This window comes from Rhagoletis pomonella, unplaced genomic scaffold (assembly GCF_013731165.1).
Source record: "Rhagoletis pomonella isolate Grant_MI unplaced genomic scaffold, Rhpom_1.0 Rhpom_scaffold_00007, whole genome shotgun sequence".
Lineage (NCBI taxonomy): Eukaryota > Metazoa > Arthropoda > Insecta > Diptera > Tephritidae > Rhagoletis > Rhagoletis pomonella.
Window position 1 is genome coordinate 45021869 of NW_023458561.1, and position 14436 is coordinate 45036304.

Here is a 14436-nt window from a genome sequence, read left to right on the forward strand (position 1 = left end):
TTTTTTTTACAAAGTATGTCTTACCATGTTTCAAATACATATACCAAACTTGAAACAATACGGCTTTTCAAAATAGCTCCAGCCTTGCGCCTCTGTGCGCAACCAATTAAAAAAAAAAAATATATATAAAAAGCAGCCACACTGGCCCATACATAAGTTAGATATATGGCTTTTTATTTTGCGGCAGACCTTCCGCTGGAAATGCCCATATACGCACAAATATTTAGAAATGAACCCTTTAAATGTGCATGTATGTACGAGCAAATGTTGTACGTGGTTTTAAGGTAAAAGTCGATATCGTATGAATAAATGACCTCGTCATCCATATATATATTTGTATACAGTCACGAAAGCGATGGAATGTTCAGGCTGTTCTCTGAATGGAGCAAGTGCATACATGTATTTATATGTGTAGATATCTACCTTTGTAGCATTAGCACGCTGGGACAATTCAATTCCTCCCATCGAAGCGGAAGTAATTGCCATCGATTGATGTCAACGACACTGTTCCGGGTATGGAATAACAATGGCGAGCCAAATGCAGCAAAACTAAAATGTTTAAAGAGTAACGGGAGAGGGTCTGCAAAGGGATTTCTCTTCAATTAATACATACAGCATATGTAGGTGCATGTACGAGTATATTGTCGCTTGTCACATTATTTAGAATGTTCAGAGTAGAAATTTTTACCATTTCTAAATCTTTAATAAATTTACTGGCTCTGAAATTTTGTTTGCGTGTGACTGAGTATTGCTATGGCATGCGGGATAAGAAAAATGCTCTACGCTTTCGATTTCCTCCTCATCACGGCAGCTACGAATGTAATCGTTTTAGTACACACTCATCCTACTAGCGTAGGTTCCGATCAGGCAATACCCCGCGAGAACTTTATTTACATGCCGGAGCATTGGTCGCTCCAAGCAAACCTTAGTCAAATATACCTTGCTGTCATGCACGTAGGTCCCGCAGACCATCTTGTATTTACCCGTTCGATAAAAATTATTATCCACCCAGAGTTTGCAGGAATAAAGCGGAATTCCAGAATCTCGAGCAGTACTGATTGCTGACAGTAAGTTGATTTTCCTTGCCAGTTCATCTGCAACTCAGGTACATCTTTATGGCCTGGGACCCATTCGACATGGGAGGCGGCATCTCCTTGCCAGCTCATTTAGGGTATTCGTTGATTTCTGTAAATTTAGCGTGAAAAACACTGCAAAAATCTGGCAGACAAAAACTGAAACGCCCAGATATCTAACTTCCTCCGAAAAATTCAACGTTCAAGGAAGGAAGTTGTAACCATGCAATTTAAATTTTCGTTGAAAAAAAAGAATCAAACCGATTTTGCTGGATTGACACTAAGGCCTACTTCTTTGGACTAGGTTTCTAAAATGCGTTAAGCACCTTGAACCAGAAGTTTGGGAATGCTTATCAACTGCCAACGTGAGGGCAAGATCATCAGCGTAAGCAATGACCTGGCAACCTGTACCCTGCAACCGTGACAACAGGGTATTCGTTGTTAGATTCCAAAGAAGTCAGGAAAAGACACCGCCTTGCGGAGTGCCGCGATTTGCATATCTCGTTATGGATACCTTCCCAGAATATATATGTAGTTGTAATGCCAAAAGTCGGCGAACAAATTTTATAAGACAGTGCTCCATCCCAAAGTAAATTTGGCCGTGGAGAACAGCCTCTGGGAGAACATTATTAAAGGCACACTCGATATCTAGGAATACGCCAAATTCAAATTCCTTAAATGCTAATGCCTTTTCAATGATGCTAACAATACTGTGTAGAGCTGTGCCTACGTACCTGCTTTTCCTATAGGCACGCTGAGAGTTATATAGTTTACTCGTATCCATTACCTGTCGCATCTGCAAGTCCAGTAATCTTCCTAAAGCCTTGAGGAAGGCAAAAGTAAGGCTTATCTATCAAAAATGGATTGGCTTTACGTAGGAGTGTCTATCTCCATTCCATTCGCCACTTAGTTTCTGATAATACATCGCCTCCGTTCGGATTTTTCACAACCCCATTTCGCAAGCATTTACCCTCCGACTGTTCCTCAATGCAATCGCAATAATTCTTCCAAGAGTCCCTATTAGTTTTTCTGGTGGCATTCTTAAATTTTCTTAAGGCTACCTTGTAGGCAGTCGAAGAACGATTACGTTTTGTCGCATTAAAGAGCTTTCTACTTTCCTTCCTGAGAGAGGCTATCTTTTCGGCCCACCAGTGTAGTTTCCTCTTTCCTTTCGGAAGTAAAATATGCCCGGAAGCGAAGAGGGCCGCATTACAGGCCTCGGTAATGCCAGCTATGACTTTCTCAATTTATTCAGATGAGCTTAACTCAGCGATAGAAGTAAAGGCCCCGCTTCGTCAGGTGGTGACAGTAAGCCGAGCTTATTGAGAGAATCGTTATTGAACTTTGTACAGTCAGTAAAGTCACTGCGTAAAATATCAATCTCGTATCAAAGCCAATTTGTTATACCCTAAAATGGAGCCTGAAACATAAATGCATACATACATATTTCCGCAAAAAAATTTAAGTCTTCTAATAGAATTTCTTTAAGTTTTCTCATTTTAACGAAACAGATCAACGAAAATTGATAAACTTAAATTTATAACAATTCGTTTTTTCTTTTTTCTTTTCAGTTGCAGAATGCATGACTGTGAAATTCGGCCGAATTTCAATTTTGCTTAACGCAGGCAATAATATGGGAAGAATAAATAATGCCTTGCACAGCAGCAAAAAATTATTATATTTTTAGAAAAAAAAAACAATTACTTTCTCATACATAGGCATATGTATGTATATTTGCTACAAAGCATGGATTAAATAAATGAGTGAAAAGCGTTGGCTATGCGAAAAGAAAAAGTAAAGCAATAAACTCAAAAAAAAAAAACATTGCAACGCGGGTTGAGGCATTTATGTGCCTAAGTAAAAAAGCACAAATGGCAGCAACATCTGTTGAATGCCAATGTAATCGATTGGAATTACAACAAAAGCCAAGTTAATTGAACAATATGAGCATGGAATGTGCACATAAAAAAATACATATACATTCACACATGCGAAAGTAAAAAGGTATTTGAGATTTTTTTTTCACCGACAATAGCACTGAAAGTATTGAAAATATTCAAAGCCAACTGTTAAAATAACAAAAGTAGCACTAAAAAAATAACGTTGGAAAAATAACTTGCAATCAGGGCTGCTAGTTGGGGTCAGGGTAAGCTACTCACACTCCCTAATCATTATACACCGCAATCAGCAACACAGCAGGCGACATGGCTGTACCCATCGATGAGGGCGTGCTAAGCGCTCTGCGGGGCATAACAAGCAAGAATACACGCCTACCCAAGCCGCTGCTAATCAAAGTTTATGTGTCCAGCTTAAAGGAGGGTGAGTAGTCATGCATGTGTTGTTTTATTTATTTATAAATGTGTGCATGTTTTGATCGCCCTTTAAACGATTATTTTCTAAATTCGAGCTCTGATTGCGTTATTAATATTAAAAACACATAAACATTTGGCCTTTACATACATATGTATGAATATTAAAGTGGTCCAAAAATGTATGAGAAAAAATAAGGTCGGATTTTTAATGCTGCCACCCCCTAGGATTGTTCTATACCGAAAGAAAATATACCCCTATTTTTTTTTTAAATTAAATAAAATTTAGGGAGTGGGGGAAAAACCACTTTTCGTAGAAATATTGTAGAATTCTGGAAAATCAATATCTGTCGATCGGAGAACTTTGCTTATCTTCAGAAGATTCCCAGTAGTAGTACCCAATTGTTTCTTTAACCATTTTTCCATGGGAACTATATTTTATAGGTCCTCCAAAGCCCCCAGAAAATGCAATGAGGACCAATAAAAAATCTTTAATATTAAAAAATGATTAAATAATTAATTGGACATTAATACTGGAAATCTTCTGAGGAGAATCACAGTTTTCCAATCGAAAAATATTTATTTTTAAGAATTTTATACCATTTCTACGAAAAGTTGTTTTTTCCCCATATAAATACATGGAAAACTTTGAGTGCTGTGAGTACTCCCTAACTATTTTTTGATTTCAAAATAAAAAATATGGGTATACTTTTTTCGATTCAGAACAATCCTAGGGTGTGGCGGCATTAAAATTCTGACTTTATTGTTTTTGAACCACTCTAATGTACATGTAACTTTTCATATGTTTTTTTAGAATTTTGCCAGGAGCGTCGAATGCTTTTGGAACTAGTTGGTCCTGAACTGCAGTCCATTTACGATGATCGGCAAATTGAGGTAACTCAATTATAAGTGCAATTACAAATAGGATTACAATTACAGTTACGTTTATAATTATAATTAGCGTACCAATAACGATTACAAATTATGATTATAATTACAATTGCAGTAACAGTTGCAATTTCAAATACAATTACAATTACAACTACAGTTGCAATTACAACTACAGTTACAATTACAATTATTATTGCAATTATAATAACAACTATAATCACAATTACAGTTACAGTTACAATTACAAATCCAATTACCATGGGAATTACCGTTATTATTATAATTACACTAACAATTAGAAGTACAAAAACCATTAAGATTACAATTAACATTACCGTTACAATTACAGTTACAATTACAATTACAAATCCAATTACAATTACCATTACTATTACAATTACACTAACAATTAGAACTACAAACACCATTAAAATTACATTAACAATTACAATTCCATTACAATTACAATTACAATATCAATTACAATTTCAATTACAATCACAATTACAATTACAGATTGAAATTGTCGACATGCACTTCGGCACTGGCCCTTTACATATTATGCAAGTCGAACAGGATCCTTATATTCTACAAGATTATCTTCACGAAATTGAGACTTGCTACAATAACTCAAAAAGTGTATTTTTTCTGGTTAGTAAATCACAAACGCTGCAAATGCTTCTTTATCTCTTTGAAAAGATAAAATTAAATATTAAAATTATTAACCATAATTTACCTCTTTAACTTAATGCGTTTATAGGCGTTAATCGGCGATAGAATCGGTCCCATGCCATTACCAACGCACATCGATGACGATATTTTCACAGCCATACTAGAGCATACGCAAACGAGCGATGAAGAGCGGAATTTGTTGCGAAAATGGTACGCACAGACAGCAACAGGCACTCAAAATATAAGGAGTTGCAGCAGTAGTGATGCAGAGGGCAAAGCTGCTAACGCACATAGCAAATACGTGCTTAAGCAGGACTATCGGTGAGTGATGTTTGGATAATTGCATATACATTAGGGTGGTAAAAAAATAATAATAATTACATACACCCCCACAACTGAACAATATCGAAAATAAATAGACCTGTATTTTTTTCTTTTAAAGAAAAATATTTTTACTTGTTCAAAAAATATGTATTTTAAAAAGGGATCGACAACAAGCATTAAATAATTTTTATTTTTTGTGCATTGCAAAATCTTCATTTTTTGATTTTTATTTTCTCGATAAGGGATAATTTTTATACTACTTTTTTATTTTTTCTGTCAATATTGTTCGTTATTTTTTATTTTTTTGATAATTTTTCACCAGAGACTGTCATTTTATGGCCGCACGAAATCTTGCATGATCTAAAATATTAAATCTGGAAGTAGCGGTTATAAAATAATCGAAAAAGGAAAAATCAAGAACGAATAAAAAAAACTTAATCCAAAAATAACGATTGATCGTAAAAATTAAAATCATAAAACAACGTTCAAATTTAATTGAAAGATATAAACGCAATTTTAACGGCTAATGAACCGTTACGGCCGCTGATTTTAAACGATTTTTTTGCAATTCTACGAATAAAATTTTTTCCTCATATAAAACATTTTAAAATCGGCAAAACATAAATATTTACCACAAATAAAAAGCGCGTATCTCATTTTCCATTTTCTATCATTTTTTGGTTAGCAGCAAGGAAATTCCGAAAAATAGGGTTTTCTGCGCATTTTTGAGCCGCCCTATTACATATATATATGTGTGTATGCATAATCGAATATTTATGAAATAATATCTACATAAATATTAATAAGTAAAATGAATATATTTACACACGCATATGTGTTCGTGTAATGGGATTTCTATTGAATTTGCTTTTCTTGGCATATTGTTGACTAAAGCGGCTTTTGCCAAATGCGCCATTGCGTGCGTGCTAAGGCATTTATGATAGCGAGCTCATATTACATACATACATATATATGTATGAGAAAGCAATCAAATTCAGATTAAGCATTTATAAAACAATTACATTCGATTTAATCAATTTTCTCCATTTGGTAGCTGGTGGCACGCATTCCCAACACGTTCCCTAAAGTTTTGCTAAAATATTTGAGTAACGCTGAGTTAAAGTCATATTGAAATTGAACTTAAATGAATCATACAGCCGACATTCCTGCCAAGCGAAATTCAAATGAGAAGACAGTAGATAAAATAAACCGATAAAAATAACGATAAAAAATAAATTATTTTAAAAAAGAAGATCGGATATTATTGAATTGAGAGAGAAAGCAGCTACATATGGGAAAATGTTGGTATTACGCAAAGAGGTAACAAAGTATCAGGAATTTAGCGAGGAAACGTGTAAAATTTTGAAATTTTAATGAAAACTGTTTGAAATGTGATTAATTTTTCTGGACTTTTTTGAACTTTGAATAAACATAGGTTGCAAACAATATCGCTTTTAACATAGCGATGTTCCTGTGCAATAACGACACTATTTAAAATTCAAAAAAAAAACAACCGATACTACTGTTAAGTGGCTCTTGTCTTGTATTAACGGTTATTTTCTATTTAAAAATTTTCACGTAATTTTTTTGTGTGTGCTTTTTTGTCTACTGATGTTATTCATGAGTATTTTTATTTGTGGAAAACTCAGAAGTTGGTGCCAATTTGCAAGGCCTTAGTTTTTAAAAGTAGTTCAGTAGTTTAGTAGTTTTTAAGAGCCTATGAGTTTTTTTTCAAACCTGGCTTTGGAACTAAAACGTGATTACCAGTTCTTATATGTTTGAAAGGCTTTAGCAGGACTTGGAGTTGACTCGATACGTTCCAGTTAGTCGATAAATTTCGATAATTTTACATATATCAATAACTCAATGTATTTGAAAAACACTTACATAAGTCCGATAATTCAATAATAACCAATAACTATCGATTACTGCGCGTTTCGACTACTCTATGAATCTCGATAACTCAGAAATTTGCATACCACGATATAAATCGATATACCGATAACTGGATAAAAACCCTGGTTGACTCTATAATTTTTGATAAATCGGTTAATTTTGATAGCTGCAGAAATTCCGACATCTATTGATAAATTTCGATAACTCGTTACAATCTAGTAACTCAAAAAAAGTTCGATAAATCGATAAACAGTGAAAACTCGATACACGTAAATAACCCTAGAAATTTCGATAGAAAATTCTAAAAACTTCGATTCGATAAACCGTCAAATTTTGGTTAATCAATATATATCGATAACTCGATAAGTTCAAAGAACTCGATAAATTATTTAACTGCATAAATAATGATGAGTCTATAAAAATCGACCACTTGATATAATGGAATTTAAATTTCGATAATCCAATAAATTTTGTATAACTCGATAACAATCGGTAAATTTCGAGAATTAAGATTCTGCGTCTCTATAACTTTCGACAACTCAATAAATATTTATCACTTTGAATAATTCGATACATTCCGTAAACTGAATAAACATGGTAAATTTCGATAACTATGAACTTAGAAGATTCGATAGCTATAAACTTCGATGGCTTTATAAATTTCGATAGCTTGATAACTAAAGTTTTGGTGACTGGATTTATTTCGATTCCTACCGAAAAATTTCACTTTCGCATTTACCTTCAATATTGCCTTCACTTTTTTCTCAATTATTTTTTCATCAACAGATTTATCTTTAGTACAAAGCTTAATTTCAATTACGAATAAAACCAACAAACAAACCAACTAAAATTGAACTGGTTGCAACAACAACTGTACACAATTACGCACATTTTTATACGGCGACTTTGGCCGTACTGGTCAACCAATTTTTTTAAACTCTTTTCATCTACAAAAAATACCTTACCGATGGTGATCTTGGTTTTGAAATCGGTTCGGTATATTAATATATAGATTGTTACTCATACGCCATGTTTACTAACAAAAGTATTCATTTCAAAAGCTTTAGTTCTTTTGAACTTACAAAATCCTTCAAAGGAAACACTCATTAAAGTTAAAGCACTACATACATAGTATGTACAATATATATACGTTATAAATGTGTTGTTCACACGAATAATACTTTTTAGAGTGTTGTTTCAAGACAGCGCCCAGCAATCATCACATCACATTTTGCACAACGATGCTGGCGGGGCTTCTAATCAAGCAACTTGCTTTAAGCAAACTCGCAAAAGCAAGTAACTAAATAACTGTAAATCTTAAGTAAGTAAATGCAGCAGCCATTTGCTGACTTGCTTGCCACTGCCACCGAGCTACGTATATATTCCCCCCCGCGCGCGCGTAGTTATGGTGCAGTCAGCTGAAGTGAAATGCAATGCGATTTCGCACAGCGTTCATTCTTTCGCTTTACAAGATAATAAATATATATATATGTATACAGACATTTGAAGTTTTATAAGTTTGCTTTTCCCACGCTTCTTCCTTCGCATTTGCTCCTTGCTGGCATCATTAAGTTAAGCAATCTTTTCGGTTTATTCTTTCATAAAAATTGCATAAACTTTCAAATTTAACAAAATGCAACTATTTGCCGCCAAGTTCGGCAATGTGAATGATTTAAAGCCAAGCGTGAATGCATACATCTGTTTGCATGAATGCATGCATTTACGTCTTTAGATTTCTACGCGTACATGCATAATCTTTGTATATCTCTCCTCGCTCTACGCTTGGAATTCCGATTTAAGCGAATTTTTTAATATGAATTTTTATCCAAAACCTGGGCGCGAACGTAACAGTTATAGATGAAAACCATCACTTAAAAACTCGCTATGAAGGAAATGTTTAAAAAATAAAAGTCAGTGACTGATTTATATTGATGGCTTTTAAAAATAAAAATCACTGGCTGATTTTTATTTATGACTTTTATAAATAAAAGTCCTCGATAACTGTTATCTAGGACATATAATTTAAAAATCAAAATTAACTGTTATTTGCAGATTATTTAGATAAAAATCAAAAATAATTGTTATTTCAGATTTATAAAATAAAAATCAGTAATAACTGTTATTTAAAGAGAAATTAAATAAAAGTAAAAAATAAAGGTTAAATAGCGATTTTTTTAATAAAAGTTGTAACTATATCTATATGTGAGCTGATTGAATAAAAAACGTCAATAACAAGTAAATAAACCGATCAACACAAAACTGACAAGATAACAACAAACAAATAGACAAACTGTCATCGAAATTGAGCTTGAAATTGAGAAGTTCGTGTAAACAGCTACAATTTTAAATTGAAATTGAGTTTCGAAATTGCGCAATTTCGGGCTTGAGGAAAAAGACGTTTAGCTATGTAAAAAGAAACTTTTTTTTGAAAATTTATCCAATGGGTGGCGTTGGAGTTCCACCCATGGGTGTCGAATCAAAAAATCGTTTCACTGTAGCCTCGTCGTACAACATGTCCCATACAGCACAATCATTGTATTTTTATTCGTCATTCCATCTGCTTCGGTACTCCTTTAGAGAACTCTGCCTTTCAATTGCCTACCAAGCCCAAAGTAGTACCTGTTGGCAAGAGTTATTCTCGGCCTGATCTCCATGCTGGCATTATTGGTTGTATTTATGCTGGATCCTAGGGAGACAAAGTACTTAACTACTTAAAATTCACATTTTGCAACAGTGACATTTGTCCTAAAATGCAAAGACTTTTTATGTTTTATCCGGTGGCACTGGAATCCTTGGGTTTCAGACCGGCGATGTCAGTATTATCTGTATACGCCAAAAATTTACTTTTTATGTTTGTAACTCTGTCATATGACATAGATTTGTTGGGAAATCTACTAAACCAGCTGATCTCCAGTGTTTAGTAGTAAATTGCTCTTTCAAATCTATAATTTTTCTGCTCTTATTTACAGTTCCATGTTGCTAGAAAAATGGCATTCGGAGTATTTACAGCTACGTGATGCGATTGAGCGCTATCTTCAAAGCATTAAACGAAATGCAAATACAAAAAATACTCTCTCAGAGGATTTCATGAACCGAGCACAGAAGCTGAGAGAGACACAATTGGAACAGGAAGTGCAAAGAGCGTTAGGTAAGTGGGATTGAAAAACTAGCTTTTAGCTTGTATAGGAAAATTTAAATCTGGTTACTTCTTACTAAAGCCAGCTGTAATAATTTTATTCATTCACTATTTTAATGGTGCGCCACTAATTACTTTGTTCTCTTCCGAACAGAGCTGTCGAATGACAAAATTTTGGCTGTGTTTCGAGAATGGTCATCACAGTTGACCACTAAAAATGCTGAGGCAGGTGAACGACTACGCAAAATGAAAGATCAACTCACTATGAACCTCTCCTCCGACAATTACACAACGCTGGTGTAAGTACAAAAAGGCAGTTTCAAATTTTAATTTGTCAAATTTGTTTCAAGTATTCGATTAGTTGATTTAAAAATCCGAATAACCACTTTATTTGAATTTCTTCAAAATAAAAATTACTACAACTAAAAGTAACCCCTCAAAAAATTATCTATCTTTTCAATTATTTACCCAACAGCGTTGCTGGCAAATCGAGTGAGCATGCAATCGATCCCGACAATGAGGACCATGAAACTTATTTGAGTAAATTTAAAAACAAAGTTTTTGATAAATTACGTTTTCTAATCGAAGAGCATATAACCAACGATCCTGATGTCATCAAGGGGAGAAGAAAGACTGTGCAGGTAAGACAAGAATCGAAGATAAAATAAAACTACTTGTAGAAAAACACATTAACCAGGTCATTCGCTAATAAAGTGAGCGAGTAGCTAATTTGACCTACAAGGTTGCAATGTGTACAAAACTTCACCTTTGGTAGTCAAGGCTTGCGTGCACATCTAGACTTGTATATTTATGCAGGTATACATCCATCATCGTTACTACTACTCTTGGCTTTCTTTCATTAGCGTAATTGCTGGCAACAATGTGGCGAACAAAAACAACAGTTCACCTTCTCATACCTACATATATACGTATATATGTATGGACATAAGTTCATAATGCAATAAATTATTCCTATGAGATTTTTAGCTGACATTTATCGTCCTCCCACACCACCTGGCAAATATTATTTAGGACAACTTTTCATTTGGAACTGGCTGCAAATTTTATTCATTTAAAAGTTTTGTGTAGGTTTGTCAGCATTTTAAAACTTATATTACTTTTGACTTCTTAAAACTGTACACGCAACATATGCCCACATTAAGCATATATACATACGTATGTGCATTAGGGTGGTCCAAAAAAAAGTAAAGTCGGAAATTTAATGCTCTCACCCCCTAGGAGTGTTCTATACCGAAAAAATATACCCCTGTTTTTTTATTTTAAAATCAAAATATATTTAGAGGTCGCTCAAAGCGCTCAAAGTTTCCCATATATTTTGTATGGGGAAAAAAAGACTTTTCGTAGAAATGGCATAGAATCCATGGAAATCAAAATTTTTCAATCTGAAAACTCTGCTTCTCTTCAGAAGACTTCAGAGAATAATGCCCAATTGTTTATTTAAACATTTTTTAATTTTAACTATTTTTTATTTTTTTCTTTTGTATATTTCTGTTTGTATACTTGATTTTTTTTGGGATATTTCGGAGACCCTGTTCAATATTTAGGTACATAACAAAAATTATTAGCTGCTTTGGTGGACAATTTATTTAAATTAATTACATTTTCTGTGCGCCCCAGGCTACTAAATAGTTTATTAGATAGAGCAGAACCCGTTGAGAAAAATTTCAAAAAAAAAAAAATGAAAAATGGCATATGATTAAGAAAGTTTATTGTTGATTCGCAAACAGCTTCTCTTTTTCCTTGTTGAATGAGGAGCAACTTTTCCGACAGGGCAACAACAAATAGAAATTTATTTATTCAAACTTAGTTGCACGAGTTCATAAATATGGCAGCAAAGTATTTATGTATATGTAAATACGTGCTCGCGATAATTTTTCAAAGTAAATTCAGTTAACAGCTTTTAATTGACAGATTGTTCATGTTTTTACATCGCTGGTGTTAAAAGTGCCATCGTGACGCATTCATTCTTGAAGAGTCCTTAATTGGCACACTTTGCGCATAAAGCTAAAGCGATGTTGGAAAAGTTAAATTAACGTTCAAAATAAAATATAAAAAAACACACCACGCCCTCAGTGAGGTTTTACTCATTTATGAACAGGCAAGACTTATGAAATCAACCAAGTAGAAAAATACATACAAACATATCGAGCCCTAACCGCCAAAATGACGTAAGCGACACTTTTTTCAAAATTTTCTTTTTGATGCAGAAATATTCCTAGAGCATCTAGATGCATTTCTGCATCAAAAAGAAAATTTTGAAAAAAATGTCGCTTACGTTATTTTGGCGGTTAGGGCTCGATATGGGCAAATCGCACGAGTTTTTTTTTAAGTGTCATTCCCTTCTTTCGATAGAAAAAAGCTACAGCATTCTTCTTGCATTTATTTCAATTGATTTCCAGAAACAAGTTCTTTAAAAATATAAGTTTTTGAACAATGTTCCCCTTAAAACGATTATTTATGCGAAAAAGTACCGAAATTACTCATCTTTTCATTGTCACTTGAAAAAATCATAATGGATTTTTTTTCAATAACTTTAGAAAGTTTTCAAATATAATGTTCATATTAGAAAGTTTAAGTTACTTTTAACATTAATCGATGAAAATATTCCTCTTGCCAAAACGAACCAATCTAGAGTAATAAAGCTAATGTGCCGCCAGAAGAAAAAAAATTACATTGATTATAAGATGAGGATGGTTTGCGAAACAAAAATTCCAATTTTACAATTTTTATTGGCACACTCGAAATTCATTCTGAAAGTGTTATATAAATAAAGAAATTATTACAGATGTATGTTCGAGAAGAAAACTGTAGAAAAATATTCCACGCCAATATTTAATTACTTTAGAAAAAAATTACTTTTAAATTAAGGCGTGCGAGTAAACGTGTTAACTGACTGGGTATGGTGCTACGGGGCGTATACGTTACAGACACAACTACGGGTATACGATCACGAGTTGTTATTTTGACATTTTAGTAAATATCGTTGATGGTTTTGCAAAACCGCCCATCGATCAGTTGCATAACCGCCTAAATCGCCGTTATGGCAAAAATGAGATTTGCTTACCCTCTACTCCAGGCATCGAGATTAATGCATATAAATTCTTAAATCGTCGTTAAAACAACAGATTTGTAAAATAATAGCTAGAAAAAATACCGCCTATTAAGGCAATGCCGTCAAAGAAAAGCCATTTTTTGCGCTCCTTTGCAATTAGTCGATGGGAGTTTTTGCAAAAACATCGCCCATATATATTTTCTAAGTTTTCATTTCAAATACAATTTCGCGATGGAATCTCGTTCTTTATAGAAAGCAGAAACAAAAACACCATTAAATACCATTATAATCGGTAACTGCTAAGCTTTAGCGAAAAACGCTGAAAATCAAAGTGCAATCGTGGCCCTCAATACACCCACTAGAAATGAGAGTTGCGGCTTTGTGAATTCAAGAAGATCCCTTGACCGCCTGCGCTCCAACTTTGGTCAGAAGGACCATGCAGTTACACACGTCCTTTTCTTAGCCCAGCGTTTGCTATGCTCACACAAGATCCATCTGTTCAATAGTAGTGCGGCGGTATTAGCCAAAGATGCTCCCATGCTCTCGTTTATCGGTGCAATCGATGCGAGGGTAGCTCTCTTGTTCAACTTATTCACAACGCAGTTTCCTGTACCAGTATTGTGGCCTATCAGACGTATAAGCCTGACCATTAAATAATCAGACGTAACCTAAACAGAGGTTAAGCATTCCACTCCGCGCACCAAAGTGCCGCTACACCACCAGATTAGGTGTCTAGCCACTTTACGGTTTCGCGTAGCCTGGAAAACACCACAATGATATGGACGTATAAGCTTAAGATTCACAGGGAGCTTCTTGCAGAGTAACCCTTCACCGACCCTTCCGTTACACTGCGACGCCACCGGTGCCTCCTGCCAACTTTTACTGCCTCATATGTACATTCATCAATAGGGTGGCCGTAAATGGGTTCTTATTTAAGATATAAATTTAATTTAAATTTTTTCTGCATAACTTTTTATCCAACGTTAAGCACAATGCCGCGTTTACGAGCAGACAATTTTCAAATCTTCTTTCTTCGCTACATAAAATCGGTCGTTTTCATAT

General features: G+C 34.2%; 1 protein-coding gene and 1 long non-coding RNA gene across 3 annotated transcripts in view; both read left to right on the top strand.

The window, feature by feature from the left end:
• Nucleotides 1–3109, top strand: part of LOC118742895 — a 91671-nt gene extending 88562 nt beyond the window's left edge. Inside the window, exon 3 of the long non-coding RNA XR_004993404.1 lies at nt 2645–3109. This is a non-coding gene — a long non-coding RNA (uncharacterized LOC118742895). The remainder of the gene's footprint in view (nt 1–2644) is intronic.
• A 5-nt stretch (nt 3110–3114) lies between these two features.
• Nucleotides 3115–14436, top strand: part of LOC118742894 (NACHT domain- and WD repeat-containing protein 1) — a 65794-nt gene continuing 54472 nt past the window's right edge. For both annotated transcript variants that reach the window (XM_036475312.1, XM_036475313.1), the window contains exons 1-7: nt 3115–3392; nt 4197–4276; nt 4790–4924; nt 5034–5266; nt 10135–10313; nt 10456–10600; nt 10777–10942. In XM_036475312.1, the coding sequence (XP_036331205.1) occupies nt 3278–3392; nt 4197–4276; nt 4790–4924; nt 5034–5266; nt 10135–10313; nt 10456–10600; nt 10777–10942 (1053 nt within the window). In that variant the 5' untranslated portion in view covers nt 3115–3277. The remainder of the gene's footprint in view (nt 3393–4196; nt 4277–4789; nt 4925–5033; nt 5267–10134; nt 10314–10455; nt 10601–10776; nt 10943–14436) is intronic.